The following is a 19,989-nucleotide window of genomic DNA, read 5'->3' as shown; positions in this document are numbered from 1 at the left end:
TAAATATGAATTATGGCATCAACGCCTAGGACATATAAGTAAAACTAAATTCCTGCAGTTAAAATGTCATAATATGATTGATGACTTAGATGAAATAAATACCGTAACTCCAAATGATAAGTTGTGTGAAGCATGCATAAATGGGAAGCAGACTCGCCTGCCTTTTAATAAAGTTAAAGACAAAAGTTACATTAAACGCCCTCTGTTTATTGTGCATTCAGATGTTTGTGGTCCTATAACACCTCCAACAATAGATAACAGAAATTATTTTGTTTTATTTGTTGATGAATACACACATTATTGTGTGGTGTATATGTTAACTTACAAATCAGAAGTGTTTACAGCTTTTAAAGACTATGTCGCTAAAAGTGAGGCTAAATTCAATTTCAAAGTAGTAAATCTTTATAGTGATAACGGTGGTGAATACTTATCCACCGAAATGAAAAACTACTGTAGAGAAAGAGGCATAAGCTATCATTTAACAGTTCCTAGGACCCCACAGTTAAATGGTGTTGCAGAACGTATGGTTCGCACAATAACAGAAAAAGCTCGTGCTATGTTAAATGGCACTAAAGCATCAAAACGTTTTGGGGAAATGCAGTTTTAACTGCAGTTTATTTAATAAATATTACGCCTACGAAAGCTTTAAGTCAATCAAAGACACCATACGAGATGTGGCATGATAGGAAACCAAGCGTTAAAAATCTCAGAGTTTTCGGTTCAACTGTATATGTTCATAATAAAACCAGTAAAACAAATTTGACAATAGGTCGTGGAAAGGAATACTGGTAGGTTATGAACCCAATGGTTATAAAGTTTGGAATACAGAATTCGAAAAATATGAAACTGTAAGGGACGTTGTAATTGATGAGACTAATTTTATCGAATCTAGGCCTTCATTACGACCTGAACGGAGTAATAATACATATTCCCAAGACGAAACTGATAATGACTCCGTAACAAAATCAGTGTCTTATAAGTCTCATAGTTCTGGCCCTAAATCAGATAGCTCTCAATCTGATGAATGCAGTACAAGTAAAATTCGAAAAATCGGTAGTCATGAAATACCGAATGAACCTGAAAATGAATCTGAGAGTAGTTTGAAACACAAAAATCAGGATAAACCTGATGAATTTTTAAATTTACGAAGAAGTGAAAGACTGAAAACATGTTCGCGTAAATCATATAATGAAAATGACTATGATGTCTATAGTGCGTTATCCATCACAAGTAATATACCAAAATCATTAAATGAAATTAAATCTCTGAACGATAGGAATCAGTGGGAAAAAGCAGTCAGAGAAGAACTCAATTCTCTTAAGAAAAATAATACATGGACATTAGTACCAAAACCATTAAATAAAAATATTGTAGACTGTAAATGGATATTCACTATTAAAAATGACGTTTCAGGTCAACCTTCAAGATATAAGGCACGTCTTGTCGCTAGAGGTTTCAGTCAAGAATATCTTAGTGATTATAATGAAACATTTGCACCAGTTGCTAGAATAGCAAGCTTTAGATTCTTAATTAGCTACGCAAATCAATATAATTTACTGATTCATCATATGGATGTAAAACAGCATTTCTAAATGGTACACTAAAGGAAGAAATCTACATGAAAGTTCCTGAAGGTGTAAAATGTAAAGATAATTACGTATGCAAATTAAACAAAGCTCTTTATGGCTTAAAACAATCAGCTAGATGTTGGTACGAAACATTTGAACAATGTCTCAAAGAAATAGGTTTTCAGAACTCCCCAGTAGATAGGTGTATATATATGAAAGGTAAAGGAGACATTTCTAAAAATATTTACGTAATCTTGTACGTCGATGATTTAGTTATAGCATGTGCAGATTTGCAAACAATGAATAATTTCAAAGCATATTTAATGACTAAATTCGAAATGACCGACTTACACGATATCAAATTATTTTTGGGCATTAAAATAGAGAGACACCATGATAAAATTACTTTAGACCAAAGTGCTTACATTAAAACCGTTTTGAATAAATTTAATATGAGTGATTGCAATCCTATAAACACACCGATGGAGCTTAAATTAAACTATGAAGCTCTTAACGCTGATAAGAAGTGTGACGCACCATGCCGTCACCTGATCGGTTGTTTAATGTACATTATGCTTTGTACGCGTCCGGACTTAAGTACATGCGTAAATATTTTAAGTCGGTACACAAATAAGAACAATAAAGAATTGTGGTTATGCTTAAAGCGAGTTTTAAGATATATCAAAGGCACAATTGATTTGAAGTTAACATATACAAGAAATAATTACAATAACATCCTAAGTGGATATGTCGACTCAGATTGGGGTGGCCACGATTGTAATGATAGGAAAAGCACTACTGGATATGTGTTTAAATTATTTGATCAAAATACAATTACATGGTGTACAAAGAGACAAACATCAGTAGCGGTCTCGTCTACTGAATCCGAATATATGGCTTTATATGAAGCTGTTAAAGAAGCATTATGGCTTAAGTCTCTGGCAGAAAGCATAAACTTAAAATTAATAAGCCCATTATTTTATATGAAGATAATAACGGATGTATTAGCATAGCTAATAATCCAACAAGTCATAAAAGGTCCAAACACATAGATATAAAATATCATTTCTCTAGAGAACAAGTTGAGAAAAATGTAATAAAATTAAATTATATTTCCACAGGTAACCAGTTGGCAGACTTGTTGACAAAACCTTTACCAGTCGTGTCTTTTATAAGACTGAGAAAAGGATTGGGTATAGAATAAGTTTTAATTTAAGTACAATTTCATTATGAAATGGTCTGATCAGGTTTTTCTGGGTTTTCCCTGATCCTGTGCAGCAAATGTTGGACCATTATTGTACAGTTGTCCCAGACCTTACTTGGAAGTATAATATGTTACGTCGTATTTATAAGTTGGTATTCACTTTGTAATGTTGAATTGTAGACTAGATACTGTATAGTAAACTAACGAATGACTAAAAGTTAGGGATTAATTTTTGAGGGGGCGTGTTGGATTATATAAAGCAAAAACTAATACCCCTAACTTTCGATAACATTGTTCTTTGTTCTATCTGAACAATCTACTGTTTATTTAACTCTACACACACTGCGTCACGGGATCTTGTTAGACGGACGTATTGCTTCCAAGTACCATTTAAAGTATAGAATAAATATTTCAATATCAAATTAGTATATTATTTCTTTTAATCCCATACCTCCTATATTGAGTTAGAGAAGCCAATGTATTCCACAGTCCCTTTGTACAAATTAAACTAGCCGTAAGTATGGGATACTCAGCACGCAGTCACGCGTGTACTAACAATTTCAACAGCAATAGAAACATCGTTCATGGCTAAGTGCAGAACGTATTACCTTAAGTATACAATACTTATTACTTGTTTGCCATAGTTTCACTAGGCTTCCTGAGGGAACTACTTCTTTCACACGGATAGAAAATCTCTGATCTTTCCCAGATCGCGATTTATTTGCATAACGATCCAAATCGGTGTACGTAGTTTATCGTGAAAGCTTATCGGACGGTTAATTTCGCATTTAAATATTAACGATTAGCTATTCTACTAATCGTTGAACACTAATTGCATCTCTTCTACTAAACATTTCATCTATAACTTCCTCGCCATAAAGTCTTAATACAGCATGAAAATGTTTACTTTTACTTCCCTAATTAATCTTAATTGTATTTACAACAGTTCAAGGCATAAATGGCACTAAATGGCCTAATAAGCATAATTAATTAACATTTAAATACCTTTGGTCACCCCTCGTTAATTTCAGAAGAAAGCTTATCCATTTATTCTGTCATTACCATAAAAGGCTTTAATTTGTCATGGGTTTCATAATTATTATAATAATTTTATTAACATTAAAATATAAATATTACAATTTAAATAGGAAAGTTGAATTTGCTTATGTTACGAGATATTATGCATTTGAGACGTGTTCAAGATGCCGATCTACGTTTGCGAAATGTTATAATTCTATTCAGACGAGATTTCTAAATATTGCAAACTTTGCTTTTCTAGGATTATCATCTTTTATGATTTATAGTATCTGATGTATATTCAAGCTAAGAAAGCAAAATTACATACTATGCCACGGATACTCAAAGTTACCACACTTTTCAAACATAGATTTGAAAATATTCATGGCGTAGTAGAAATGAATGTCGTAATCATTTCAGCTGTCAATCCTATTAATAAAGGCATTTAGTCACAGCCAGAGCTACCGACAGTACCTAACTGGGTGTCCAACGTCCATTATGTACAATTTCCTTTGCCCACAAAGGAAGCGTCTGTCTGCTCGCATTAATCACGAGATTTTAATGGAACTTTCAATGATACTTAAGCTCCCTCTAACAAAAGTGAACCGACATTTTTAGATCAATGCAATCAACTTTCGTTCTTTAAAACCTCTCACTTATTATCTTTTTCTTTTGTTCCAGAGGAGTGTTTCCATGGAAGAGCAATTCTTCAAAGAACAACGAGTCATCACCATCATCAGTGGTATCTTGGAGACTGTTCGGCAGCAAATCAAGTGGCAACCTGGCTGCTAAAACCTTGAACTCCGAAGCTCAGAAAACTTTGACACCAGCGTCTTCGGGAGCCAATACCCCTCATCATCACAAGAGGCAAGGGAGTTCGGCCAGTGAGAAGCAGTTTGAAGATCTGGTGGCCAGCTCTATTGCTCTTATACAGCATGATAGGTACGTGTTAATCTTCAATCAAACCTATATTATGTCTTCTGATGATTTCTTAGTTAGTCTTTGTGTCTTTGATTTAAAGCATCTTATGGCCATACAATAGTTGCATTATCAAAGGGCAAATTAAATGCGCTTTGAATATAGAATCCACTTCAAGTGACCCGATAATGCTGTTTACCTTTGCAAAGGCATTACAGACGTCAGATGATGACGTAGCCGGCTCGTAAATGTTATTGTTCTGTCCCAATTACACGGAAACTTGTTTGCGCAGCCGTAGTATCGTATTTATGCTTATTATCTGGAATATTGCTTGTGTGTAGTCCATTAGGTTTAATGGTCTCTTATATTGTAGTTAATCCGATGTATATGGTTTGTTTTTGATCATACTCATCCCCTGAAATTTCCCTCAGTATTGCAACGTTACAGTCACTTACATCTTTAGTGTACTAACAGTTAAGAGGATTGATTTTAATAAAATGACGTGACCTAAAGTCAATTCAGCTAGCAAGTAATCTAATTAATGGGAATCGATCTAGAGAGACTATTAAATAAATACTCTCCAAACCTTCGAATATTGATGACTTGTGGCTGACTCCGGAAAATACGGCATACTTAATCCCCTATACTGTCGATCAACGATACCAGTTTAATTTCTTTTAGTACTATGTTATGTGGTTATAATTAAATATCAATCATGCACAGTTCAAGTGGCAGTGAGGTCATTGCCACGATAAATCAAAAGCTTTCTCAGTACAGAGTTCAAAGCATTATAAGTAAGTTCATTAACATTACCAGGCTACAAGCTTACTTGGAAATATGATAAAGATCCCACATTATACGATTAAACTAGCCTATCAAATGTTAGCAGGCCTTGGTAGCGTTTATGTAATCATCCATTTCTACAAGCCTATACTGTAGAAGTGTTTGATAACCTTCGAAATATTTCAAGAGCTTTAACAAGGGGTAAATTTTATGGAGTCAATATAACTACTATAAAAGACTCTTCAGAAATGAAGTTCTTCAGAATACCAAAATTCAATCAATAGTGTAGGGCCTTACAATTTGGTTCACTTGGCACAGTACTCTAAGCTTTTGTTCTGAAGTCCTACAAACGTGTAGTTCTATATCCAACCTAGTTTCAATAGTATTCAATTTCATGACAAAGCAATAAGTCCTTAGAGTTCATTACACCCATTCAAAGGCTCATTTAATCATGAACTTCGATTTTATCGATTACTATCTAATCGTGACAGAAAGTACACAAATTGGTGTTCCGACCTAACAGCACCCATTGTAGGTTTGTTTATACTTGATGACATTTCCGAGGTCGTGCACAGGTGGTATCTGACCGACATTGCCTGTCCTAATAAACTGTTTTCACGTTTTATCGTCACGCTTCGATGAAACTGTTGCCTAATTAACATTCGGACTGAATTACTGAAATGTAAGCAGAGTTAGGCCTCGATTTTGTAGAGAAAGCCGAAATTGGTCCTAAAAGTTGTTGCTAAAGTTTGAGGTCTATTTGTCAGATTGATTGTATTTAAAGCTTAAGATAAAGTAGGGTTGTATAGAACCAGATAGATGAGAAAATTTTGGTTCCTAGGTACGTCTTCTTCTTTATTACTAATTTATTCACAGTTCAAGGTAATTTTCTCTGCGTGCAGACCGTGCGTGTGTTTCTTTCTCTTCAACGCTTAATTTATTACTGCTATTAGCTTTCAGTGCCAAAAACCTTTTCCGATTGCTATCGAAACTGACGTTAATATCTAAATGAAAAGCCGTGTAGGCAAGTGTATGAATGTAGGTGGGTCGACATGCCCCAATAGTGTTGGTCGTTGCTCCAACGCGATTTCGTTTTACGTGCGTGTCAGGATATACTAATCCTTTTAAATTATGATGGCGTGGTCTGTGAGTCAGTGTACTGAAATATATGTGACCATTTGGCACAATCATTACACCCACTCGGTATAATACAGTTACAGTTTGACCAGCTTTTAAAACAGCTTTTGATTCATCATCGTAATCTCGGACAAGCTCTTCTGAACCTAAGCCTCCCCTTCTTCTTCTTCATCCTCCTGCCCTGTTCCCAATTTTATTTGGGGTCGGCGCAATGTGTCATTCTCTTCCATTTTCCCCTGTCACTCGTCATGCTGACACTCACTCCCTTCCTATTCATGTCATCTTTCAGACAATCCATCCAGCTTTTCTTAGGTCTTCATCTTCCTCTCCATCCATCTACATTCATACTTAGCACTTTACTTTGTTGCTTGCGTATCATCCCTCCTCATTACCTACATGCCCTTACCATGACAATCTTCTACTTCTCATCTTTTCTGTAACTAGCGCTACTTTCATAGGCTCTGCTGAACCTAAGCCTCCCCTGTTGATTTTCTAAAAGACTGGTTGAAATCGCTTACGACAGCTTTATATTTCGAGATTTAATTCGGAAGGAGTGTCTCTTCTTGAATTGATATTAGGTCATCATTACCTGTAGATTAAGCAAATAACTTATACATACAGAAACTGTCTGTGTGCATTTAATATTTTGAAGCTTCTTTGTTCATGTAGGTTTTGCTGCAATCGATTTGCAAAGCGGGTTTTACAAAATGCCGACACACGCAATTCAACTTATATGTGTGCAGCATTAACAAAGTGTTTGCATGAAATAGGATTTTCCTTGTGTATAAAAAAGGAGCTAAAAAGATTGAAGCTACCTAAATGATTTCTTAAGAAATTATGTACATAAGGCTACGTTATTAAAAGAAGGAATACCTTTAAGTTGGGTCCATGAACTAAGAGAATTAGTACGGATGGGCTAAGGCCATTCGCTTCATTAATGAGATTACTTCTGTCTTTAAAGGCCAACGAAAACGTGATAAACAGTATTTTTTTTTCTAGTCAGTAAACACATTTATTCTTGTTTTCATTCAGTAAACATTTATTGATTGTAAAGCTGCCTAATTTTATGATTGCAATCTTGGAATTAGGTCCTTTCATCTGCATATCATCATCAAGAATCTATAACCCCACAGACAGACAAAACAAATCAAAGAAAGCTAAGCGCATTGACACGACAACAGTAACAAGATTACCAGCCAGTCTGAAGGCTAGACCACGAACTGATAAGACTCTTTCAATGTGCCCAACGCGTTACATGAAGCCATTGTTATAAATCGTATTAGCACGTGTAAGCTGTACTTGTCCAGTTTTATAGCCAGTAAGTGATAGTGAAATAATACTACATACTCCACGGAAAATAATACCCAACATTTTAATGCTTACCACACTTAATCTATTCAATCGTGCTGTTTTTACTCAACATGCACGTGCTAACTTAGATGTAAATAAAGAAGTGCTCACTTAGATAAGTGTACGGGACGATAAACACATCAAACAATCACTTATAAGACCAATCGAAAAACAATCAAAAGCTAAATTTAGAATAATCGATACCGAACAGAATAATAAATTGCTGTTCGGAGAACCTACGGATAAACCCATAAAGAAATCAATATTTAATCGCCATATTGGATCAGGCATACCGATCATGCCTTGCGTTTGAAAAAACACATGCGTTGTACACAACAGGTGTTATTAATACGTCATAAAGGTCATAGGCAAATACCTGAACATCTTATCATGTTATAGACTCAATATTGAATATGCACTCCGATAGAAGCCCCATAATGAATGTGATTGCATAAAGTGGATGTTAAAGATGCATTATCTTCAGCAATTTGTATTATGTGCTTGGGAAACCGTCCTTCTATAGTCAAAGCTAGTAATAACATAGATACTGCACTAGTTATTTCTTCGAGGTTTATGATAATGGTAAAATTCTCACACGATTGTTCATCACGGCCTTCTTTGTCTACAAAAAGGTCAGTGATGGGATTTTACTGTATTTCAATGAGATTAATATTAATCTTATCTAGTAGATCAATTGCATTAATAACATTTTCTTGTACCGCTTTCTGTACTCAAAAGGAGCAGATTCTTTATTCTTTTGAGCAATCAGTAAGAGCTTCATAAGCATTTTCAAAAATCAATTTTATCTGCTTCCAGATTGTGATTAATGATCCTTAAATCACCCTACACCATGGGGTGTGGGTTGACACAATTTTATCTATCTAGGCCTGACCTCTTTCCGTGTCGTCTGTGCTTTAGAATTTTAATAGCCAAATTAATATTCGCTACACAAGGCGAAAATTACCGGATTCACTCAACATCGTTGGCACTTGTGCAAAATTTTCATAACGTCCGGGGAAATGGAACGTTAGCCCCTAGTAAATTAGTCATAAACATCATTATTTATTGCCTGACTTCCCCTAAGGGTATGGGAGACGATCGATTGGCCAACGTCTACTTTGTCGATATGTAGACTTGTTAGTCAGGAAATGAAACAATAGTTGAACATTCACTAAATATTATTTTGTTGACAGAGGTATTAAAGTCTCAAATTTCATTGTCTTATGTCGTAACTAAAGCCTCAAGAACACAAACCACGGCCTCAGTTCACCGGACATTATTATAGGAAAATAGCGGCGAACAGTTATAGGAGTCGTGCTCAAAGGTGGTTGTTTTAGTTTTTCAAACTACAACAGAGGCACAGAAGCGGAAATGCCAGTGTAATGACAGACCTGCCCTCCGCAATTTGCTCGTTCGTGACCGCTGTAGGGCTTGCTGTAATAGCGAACTTTATTTAATCTGTGCCACTCATCTCGCTCCGGTTCACGTTGCTCCGAACATTTTCGAGTGCTCTTCAAATATCTCGTATTCGCAAAGCAATTTTTATTTCAATATTGCGCTGCCTATCGAATTTCTGTTCACGTTTGCGTTTCGACGAATCGCAATTTGTGATACCTACCTATATGAGAATTTGTTTCGTATTATTTGCGTTTGAGTGCGCAATCTGACTGTGGGCCCCTCTAGCGTGCAATTTGGCATTCTATTGCTAATTTAACGATTTGCTCTTTGTGACTCTTACAATATAATCGAATTATTAATTGAATCCTTTTTACTAAGTATTACGAGATCAATTTCACATGCTGTGTTTATAACATTACGTTTTCTAATTCTGGCTAATTGTATTTAAGTATTTAATCTAATATTTTCGTTCGTAATTGGATTTGATGAATGTATGAAGATTGTCAACGGTTCATGCGTGTTGCGCATATAAGCTAATACACCTTTTTAAATGCATGCATAATGAAGCATACAAGCCGAGCATTATAAAAGGTGCAGACTCTTTTAACGGAATGTGTTCATATGAATAAAACATTTATTCGCAATTCGCTTTCTTAATTCAAGATTTAAACAAATCATGTTGTATATCTTGGATTGACTTTATCAACACCAGTTAGTAATTACGTGTAAAAAAATGGGAATACAAGGAGCGTGAAACACGCAAGTTGTTAAATTGTTTGGATTTTATTTTAATTGCGATTTTTTAAGCTGATTAGTTGGAAGATAAGCGTGGCCGTTGCTTAAAGGTAAAAGCCAATTATGCTTGAAATGTTGAATTTTGCCTTCTCAGTAATTCGGTGGGTTGTGTTAGTCTTCTAAAATGTTAATGACTTTGGTATTTTGGCTTGTAGCTGTGCAAAATTAGGCATTTTCAATTTAATGTTTGAAAGGTGAATCTAAATTTGGGAAGGCACCTTTTAGGCAGATAAGCATGCAACGTCTGTTTCAACATTTTCAAGTAAATTTTAGTGATATATTTGTGAGAAGTTAATAAAATAAACTTTTACGACTGAAGTGAGCGATGGCTCAGATTTAGCTGACATTTTCCAAAGCAATAGTAATATTATGCAAAGGTCAAGGATGGAGTTATGTTTCACAAAGGAAGTAGTCTTATCTGTTTTGTAGACAATGCAAAATATTTACGTACATAATATATTTACCGAAGTTATTTTGTAGCATTACGTTTGAGGTGTCATCCTTAAATCGTAGGTCTTTTTAGTTGTATTCCTTGTAGTCGAATAGTTTTTAATTAATATTTCAAAACTGCGCTTTGATTTCTGCACAACATTCGAGGAAACAACTGAAAAATAAAAAAAAAACAATCGATGTTTTTTTTGTTTTACATATATGTTTACCTATAAAATAACTAGATACTTACCTCTAGTTTTCTGTAAAGTATATCTGTGTACTAAATAGTAAACCATCAATGTAACGTTCTAGATACACAAGCGTGCATTTGATGCGTTTCATACATTATGTATCACACGCAAGCCCTGCACGATATCATTTGAATATTCAATCATTTTATAACTCACGACGAGCGATCCTTTGTTATCTAATTGACTATAATGCTGCATAATAATTTCAGTATTAAATCATTATCAATAATTGCAATGTACTGGATTTTCCAATACTTAGATAGGAATGTAATTGATTACGTTTTTCAATGATTCTGATAAATGCTTATGGAAATTTTTGAGAGGGTGAATATACTTATCGAAACTAACTAGGCGTTTAAAGATTGTTAATTTCTCCAAATTATACTTATATACAAAAAATTACTAAGAGTATTTGAAACAAAAACTGTGTCTTTTGTCATTGGACAAAAAAAGACTATGTATGCACCTTCCAAATGAGCCTTTCTAAATGTGCTGTTTAATGGTCACTAATAAATATTATCAATCTCGTTTCAGGCCATCAAACCTACCCGCCAAATGCACAGAAGAAGCTCTCCGCCACAAAGCAGAACACGCTCGAATGGTGGAGGCTGCCAGGCGAAGAGTGGAACGGGAGGCAGCTGCCAGACACGCCAGAATGCAGGAGTCACTGCGCCTGGAAGAGAGGCTGGCGAGGCACGCGAAGGAATGGACCCAGAATATACTGCCGGATTGGAATAACACGTAAGTTCCTTTATGATAATGTGCCCCTTTTCAATAATGTGGTAGGTGGACGCCACTATCGAGTTTACTAATTTTGAATTCATCGATTGATATCCTCAATTGCTAAAATTCTGAGCATGTAAGTAGCCTTGAGCCACAAAAAAAAACTTGCTAGAACTGACACAATTAGTGCAGTACCGAATTAGATTATCGGTATACCGACATTACAAATCCCATCTATCTCAATAATGACTAAATCATAACCCCCATATATCTAGCCTTGTCTACGTACTTGATAGATAAGGCTATTGACAGTATGCATATACTGGTCAAAGGCATTGTTTCAATAGTACTATGGCAATCAGTCGTCTGTAGCTCTAGTCCACATTGTTTTCAATGATATTGTCGATGAAAACAATGCTAATGCCGATGTATCTGATGACGGTCATCTCATAGGATTTATTGTCTAGCACTCGCAATTTTATAAAATATGAAAATATAAAACTATCGAGGTGTTAGCAGTAACCTTCTTCTATCTCATTATAAAATTAATTGCAATCACTTTACCATTTATTTATAATAACCCAATAAAATAAATCTCACAGGAAAAATAAATCTAAATGACACACCAATAACATTTGCAGGAAAAATTCAAAACGCACGCTAGAATTGTGGTGGAGCGGGCTTCCCCCAGCGGTCCGGGGCAAAGTATGGCAACTAGCCATCGAGAACAAACTCAAGATCACACATGAAATGTACCAAGACTACGTAGCCAAAGCGAAGCAGAGGCTACACGAAGCACAACTACGAAGGAAGAGGTTAAAAGTCAACAGAAACGACACATGCAGCTGCCAGAAAGAAAATAAAGAAAAAGTTGCCGAACAAATTGAAAAACACGCGAAAATAGACGATATTTTAGCCAAAACTGATGATAGAATCAAATCTGAAGAAGAAAAACCTAGATTAGGTATACCTAGGAACTTTAGTGAACAGAATTTGAAGTCTCAAACTACGGATTCTGGTCCTAAGAAGTGTTGTTCGAAATCCAACCCTAATCTGCTAGATTATAGTGACGAATGTTCGATGGAGTTGATACAACTGGACATTGCTAGGACATTCCCACATTTGTGCATCTTTCAACCGGGAGGACCGTATTTTGATGTGCTACATGAACTTTTGGCGGCTTATGTCTGCTATAGGCCTGATATTGGATATGTTCAGGTATGTCCATTTTGTTATTTTATTCTCTGGTATTTTTAAGACCTTACTTGCATGTTTTAAAGGGAAATATGTTTCTTTAAAATCGTTTTAGAAGTGGGCTGTTTTCTTCGTACTTGAAGTATCTAGACTAAATTAAGTACCTACTTTAGTTACAAGGTTAATAGTATCATTTGCTACCGTAAAGATATTAAAACAATGCATTTTGCAATGGAATTTGAAAATATGACTTCGGTTAAAAATTAGGGTAGTATTATTCTAATTTTGCTTTTCTTTACTTAATACAGCAAATCAATACTTATATTATGAATCTGAAATGTTTATTTGAACGCGCTTATTCGCCACGGTCCGATTTGAATCTTTTCAGTGTTCGGTTTCCTATTTACTAGGGAATACTGTATGCTACTTTTTATCGAAGATCGCAGAGTAGGTTCCACCAGTAAAGAGGCAGATACTAATAGTGCAATATCCAAACAGTTTGAACACTAACAGTAAATCGCGTGACCCGTACTGGTCGGTAATCGTTACGTGATAACAATGCACGCGTGATGATATGCTAGCGGTATGCCGTATGATATGATGCTAGGAGTTATTGGGCTATTGTTTGTTGTACATAGTTATACATAGATACAGTACATTGGAAAGGGGTTAGTTAAAGTGGGACCTTGGTAATGTCACTGACGAGGTAGATAAGTGAGGGAATTGCTGCTAGGCGAAGGTAGTGTAGTACTAGATAGATCCAGATTTTTGATCCTCAACTGAGCATCAAACGCTACAACGAAAATCTTTGAGGCAGGTTTTTCAAAGTTTATTATGGTACATATTTGGTCTGTGTCTCTGTCATTCCTTACGCATATTCTGAAAACAATTCAGTTATTTTGCCAGAATTTCTGACACTGGTGGTTAGATTTTCTTACTGAACGGGAAGGGTTTTTAGGGTCCTTTATCATAAATCCTGTAAAGCAACAATGCTATTTTATATTCCAGGGCATGTCATTCATAGCCGCAGTACTAATCCTGAACATGGAAGCGCCGCAAGCATTTGTGTGCTTCGCCAACCTATTAGACGGACCCGTGCTGAGGGCTGCCTTCACTAGAGATGGGGCTACTATGCAGGTATGTTATGTAGTTTGGTATATTTGTGTCTTCTGTGGGAGATGGGAAACTATTAAAGACGTCTTGATGTCAGTGGACCGGAAAGGATTGAAGATATTGATAGCAAAGTTGCCTTAAGGCTACTCGGGCAACCTGATATCCTATTGCTGGTTGTCAGACTTTCTGGATTCCGAAAACCCGAAACGACTGCTAAGGATGTTCAAATGACAGCCAGGCCAGCCAGCTCAAAATGTTGCTTAGGTTTTATTTCTTCACATAAAAAAATACAAAATACGTCACTTACATTTCGCAAATACCTCTGTCCCTATTTAAAAATAAAGAGGTTCACTGTTTCTTATCTTTTTTACATAAAATAAACATGTAATTTTCCTATCAAAACCACATTAACATTTATTTGTTCTTCCGCAGCGACTATGGAAAGCCTACGGCAAGCTAGTAGCCCACCACCTCCCCTGGCTGGGCAGCCGCCTGGCGCCGGAGCTGTACCTGGTGGAGTGGCTGTACACGGCGTTCGCCAAGGCCATGCCGCTCGACGCCGCCTGCCGCGTGTGGGACGTGCTGCTCAGGGACGGAGACACATTCCTCTTCAACACTGCGCTCGGTACGTATAGCGAAGTAGCTGGGTAATCACTTAGCCCGCCTTATAGTGGCTGGGTAATGACATAGCCCACTTTGTAGTAGCTCGGCAATCACATAGCCCACATTGTAGTGGCTGGGCAATAATGTAGACCATCAATAGTAGCTGGGCAATTACATAGTCCGCCTTATAGTGGCTGGGTAATCAACTAACCCACCTTATAGTGGCTTTGCAATGACCTAGCCCACATTATACTGGGCAATCATCTGACTTACTTTTGACTGGGTCTATCACGACACCTACCGTGTCAACCAATAGGCTCTTACAGCGAACTTTTAAAAATGTTGATCTAACTCTCTGAAAACAAACCTTAATCCAAATATCTTATTACTTCAAAAAACTCGTTTGACCGTTTTCGGTGCATTTCATTGACAAGATATTGACAACATAAATGTCAACTTCACGAGCTTTCGGTACCCCGTTACTATAACAAAATATTTCCATTACAGGCGTCCTCCATTTATACCAAGAGGAACTCAAAGACATGGACTTCATATCAGCTGCCCAGTTCCTCACCAAGCTACCAGAAGACCTGGACACTGAAGCTCTATTCAAGAGCATATCTGCCGTCTCCTTAACCCTGGACGGCATGTCGTTCGAAGAGCTGGCGTCTTGCTGCGAAGACGACACGACCTTGGATGACGATGTGACGGTAAGGTTATGATATAGGCGACGTATTGAAGCCTTTTGGGACATTGTTGATGCGTTATCTTTTAGGGTAAAGTTGTAGTTTGGTCGATAATAATGGTTAACACACACTGTGAGACTTGAATCAACAGAGAATGAGATACTGCAACATTCCCGCCGACTATAAACAGGAATTTATAAGTCATAATCGAAATAGTGCGGTAGAAAATCCCCTTTCGATGCAACGTCAATTTAAGGCAATGGGATTTGAATCGTATGCGTACGAAATAAGATTAAATTTCCTCGAGCAAAAATGTTAAATCTTTTTGCCATGTCGTATCGGTGTGTGTAAGCCATAATGATATTTTCAAAAAAAAATGAGAAAGGTTTAAATTTTGGCAATACGACAATATCCATTGCGCTGTATGATAAAAAGGCAATCATTTGCTCAGTGGCTAAACAACGCAATGGCTCTTGGTATACTGTCAAAATGTAAATGTTGTGCTGGCAACATTAACTTGGAATGTAGGTTACCACAATTGTTGGTTTTCGAAAAAAATACTTCAGCTACTTTAGTACCTAATAAAAGAATTTTGTAAGAGAATACGAATGTCACAATGTCCTAGTGTTGTTTGGATGTTAAAAGCTAATTCTTGCTTAAAAATTAAAAAGTAGTGTTTGTATAGTCGATGTCATTTCATGTCGATGTTTTGAGAAAATGTTTAGTGTATTCAACATTTGTCTTGTACCGAAATATCGCGTCCTAATTTATAAAACAGTTTATATAAGTTATTTTATGATATCTTATATAATTGCGAAATGTATATAAAATTAGATGTTATTTTGATTTATTTGTTATCGAATTAAGGTTTTTTTTATATTTAATATTTTTAATGATTTATTTCAATTTGATTCGAATTTAAATGGAATATAAAGCACACGACTGGTCGTAGTGTAATTGTAAATATATAGCGTTGTTGTACTCAAGTATCATGAATCGATCATAGAGACTGCCTAGTACCTATCGTCTCCGAATTTATCGATATCGATATTTATCGATGTACCGCGACGTACGCTGTGATTTTTGATAATATAAATAAAATCACTGTTGTCTATATGTTATTTGCGTAACAAACATATCATATACATTCGATTTGTATTAGTCATTTGAAGTTCTGAACATTAGCGGTTGTGCTGGAACTTTAGCTGGGTAATGACGTCACAATACTTCGATATTTTACTGATATTACATACAATGTCATCTTATTAATTAACAAAAAATCTCACTAGAATCTAGTATTTTCTGTACAGTAGAATAAACAGATTTTATGGGTCGGTTTCTAAGAATCTTTGTCCGTGGTTTATCTATTCAAATAGACAAACTGCCGACAAAAGCACTTAGAAACCGACTATAAATGAATTAATAATATACAAGAGAAATTAAAAAATATGTTGTCAGCAAAATATTGAGTTGCCAAACAGATTTATTTTCATATCTGTGACAATACTGCTTACATATCTTCAACGTTCACACGTTTGTTTTGTCATACATATGAAAGGAATCTCCGGTCGCGGCCATACGCACAGTGGTTCACGCAACACACCCAATTAGAAAAAAAATAAATAAAAAATATATGTTAAAAAATCTTTTTTATGTTATTTTTTTGCCACTTTTGTTGTAAATTTTTATTTGTTGTGTGTATGGCCGCGATAAAAAACTATCCATCTTCGTACCTGTTAAAAAAAACATATTTAACAATAATTTTAGTTAATCGTAGGATTATATAAGCATCTTAACTTATAATCGTTATTACTAACATTTTATACGAATACCGCGAGTTTCAATCGCGGTTTTTGTGTTTTTTTTTTATTGTTTAAAATCATGGTTTTCATAATGTTACTTTGAATTTATTGGTGGAACTTCAAATATTGAGTGGTTTTCATAAAATAGGTACTTCTTATGTCGATATTTAATTAATTTATGTCTCTGAATTAAAACAGATTTTTTCATTTTTTTTTTGTTATATTAAATAACTCTTTTGCCAACAAATTAAAAGTAATGTTGTACCCATTATGTGATTGTTAGATTTAATCAATTTCCAGTCCCTAACTTAAATAAACAGAATTTCAAATAAAATAAAAATCTATTTAAAAACTTTCGCTTACTTTAAAGATGATAGAAAAGGATGTTATATTATTTAATATTTATTGTATTAAAAAAATAACGAAATTGTACATTACTCGTCTTGCACGTGGATGCAATACGATTTCATAGTTTTAAATGTAATTATAAATTATTGTATGTGTATTCTATGTATAATAATATTATAAAAACAATCTATTGATAATAAAAATAAAAAAACTGGTAAATATTACCTCAAATTAAGCATCACAACAGATTCTAAAACGTCTATAAAATAAAATTGACATTACTAATTATAAGAAAGTGCAATCAAATGCAGTTATGTAATAAAATAATGCAATTAACCTTGACGTCACAGCACACTATCTTTCAATTATGATAGCAAAATGTTTTTATAATCGACCTTATAATTGGTCCATGACCATCTTCAAGATCATAGTTTACACTTTGGACCTTAAATGATGTCACTAGACCACTGGGTGTTAAATTAAATTGTATATATTATACGCAATAATTATTATTAATAACTATAGAATATGTCAATTATATCGTATCGTAATTATTAATTATGTGGTGGCAAGCGGCAAAATTCAAGAGATCAATTAATTTTATCTATTTTCTCTATAAAATTACCCATAGATGCTAAAACTTATCTTTCACTTAACTACACGAAAAACGGTTCAGTCATTTCGGCATATATCAGTAACATATTAACACACAAAGAAACTGTGTTAATGATAAAAACAATCAGTTATATTTCTGCACGCCGCCACAATATACTTTTAAAATGTAATTATAATATAATCTATTAATATAGCAAAACGATCAACGAGTAGTAAACCGGCCTAATAGTTAACGAGTATCGAAACTTTCGAGAAATTAATATAAAGTTAATTATAATTAGGTGATATTATAGAAAATATGTAATATATTATTATTGTTCTATCAATTACGTCGAGACGGCGCAAACGTATATTATATTGAGAGGCGTTTTTAGACTATTGGTCAAGTTTATTTGCATGGTTTAAAACAGTTTTTTTTATTTGTATAAAAATAAAAAATGATATATGTATTTGAACATTTTAAAAGATTTTGTTCTATAAATGAGACGATTTGGTTCAGTGTGCATGCTTATTACTATATTTTTTTTTCTGAAAATGTTAGTATTGTCACTGAAAAGTTTATTTGTGTAAATTTTATGTGAATATTTCATATATTTAGTGAGTAAAAGCTTTAAATTATAACTTTAATGTAATGGTCTTGCCACATAATAACGATGATAGTGATATTTGTATTTTTTAGGTCTTGCAACATTTGTTACTGAGTGACTTATATTATTTTGCAAAGCAGATTTTGGATAATTTTATAAAGTACTTCTAATTTTCATTCAATTTTTTCACGATATTAAATAAAAGATATTATTTTGGAAATATATTTATTTTTCAATTTGTGAAGTGTAATGTAAGTTAGGAAATAAAATGTTTATCTATATTCTATTTTAATTTATAGCATGTTTATAAAATGTATGTAAATTACGAAGTTAGTGTAGTTTATCGGTTTGTTAGCTTCTAAATGGTTATATATTTAGAAATATAATACCTACTATGTAATATGACATCCTTTTCTATCTATTTTAATAAAGAATCTCGCAGTTTATAAACAGAATAATTATCTTCTAATAACATACAATGAATCTTAAATAACTAAATCAGATTTGATTATTTGTAGGTATTTTAATGCAAGTAAAAATATCAATGATAATTTTAAATGTATGTAGGTGCAAATTAATAACATTCTAGTTACTATTATTACCCCATTAATAATTGCCAAAACATGTTTTTTTCCAAAACTTTCGCTAATCTCTTTTTCCCTCTTTAAATCTGCCTTTTACTATTCAAATAAAAAGTTTATGATACAAATGAAATTAATTTGCACCTATATTGTATGTTAAGGGTGGTGACCGATTGTAATTAGAGTGACATTTTTTGTAAAGATGTAACTGACCACGTGCCAACAAAAAAATAACATGTTTACTATTTAACTCTGTAAGTAACAAAAAAGTACCTTCTTTGTTATTTACATGACTACCTTTAAATACCGTTCATAGCTAGACCGCCTCATCCCCAATTGGGCGAACAACGCCAAATGTAAAAAAAAAGAACTTTTTGAAATGTTACGCTCCAGTCAGAAGCCACCCTAATAAAATTACAGTTGTGATGTGGACTGATATTACTAATTATATTAAATTATAAATAATGCCATCTCAATAGTGTGTAATGTATTGTTCGCGATGTAAATAAATTGTTAGCGAGTATGAAATAATTCGGCCCCAACAGTACGAAAGTAATTATCATGTAATTTAATTGTAAAATAAAATTTAATGAAATCAATTTCTGTTGTTTTAATTAATTAAATAATCTATCCAGGTTATCTAAGGTGAGAGATAGTCGTGTCACCTTTATTAAATTACTTTGGCTATATGAAAAATGGCGCAAGTAACATATTTGGCAGTGCACCACAATTTAAGCATTTAACCCATAATAGAGTGGAATTTTGGCAGTAAATATGTGTTACTATTACAATGGAATCAAATACTCCACTGGGCTTAATCGACTGTTGTCTTCATTTACATAATAATACTGATTCATTTGTGGTTGGTCGGTCGCCAACTCTTA

At 34.3% G+C, this 19,989-nt stretch overlaps 1 protein-coding gene across 1 annotated transcript in view; it reads left to right on the top strand.

Annotated features, from left to right (window-relative positions):
* The window catches only part of LOC110373691 (TBC1 domain family member 12), a 47,642-nt gene extending 27,938 nt beyond the window's left edge, over positions 1-19,704 (top strand). Inside the window, exons 2-7 of the mRNA XM_049850515.2 lie at positions 4,471-4,731; positions 11,388-11,594; positions 12,218-12,794; positions 13,779-13,907; positions 14,316-14,508; positions 14,994-19,704. Coding sequence (XP_049706472.2) covers positions 4,471-4,731; positions 11,388-11,594; positions 12,218-12,794; positions 13,779-13,907; positions 14,316-14,508; positions 14,994-15,208 — 1,582 coding nt within the window. The 3' untranslated portion in view covers positions 15,209-19,704. The remainder of the gene's footprint in view (positions 1-4,470; positions 4,732-11,387; positions 11,595-12,217; positions 12,795-13,778; positions 13,908-14,315; positions 14,509-14,993) is intronic.
* Positions 19,705-19,989: the final 285 nt, after the last annotated feature.

The sequence above is a fragment of the Helicoverpa armigera genome, chromosome 11 (genome assembly GCF_030705265.1).
Source record: "Helicoverpa armigera isolate CAAS_96S chromosome 11, ASM3070526v1, whole genome shotgun sequence".
In the NCBI taxonomy this organism is placed as follows: domain Eukaryota; kingdom Metazoa; phylum Arthropoda; class Insecta; order Lepidoptera; family Noctuidae; genus Helicoverpa; species Helicoverpa armigera.
The sequence above is the reverse complement of the archived record's forward strand: the minus strand, read 5'-3'. Positions and strand labels throughout refer to the sequence as shown.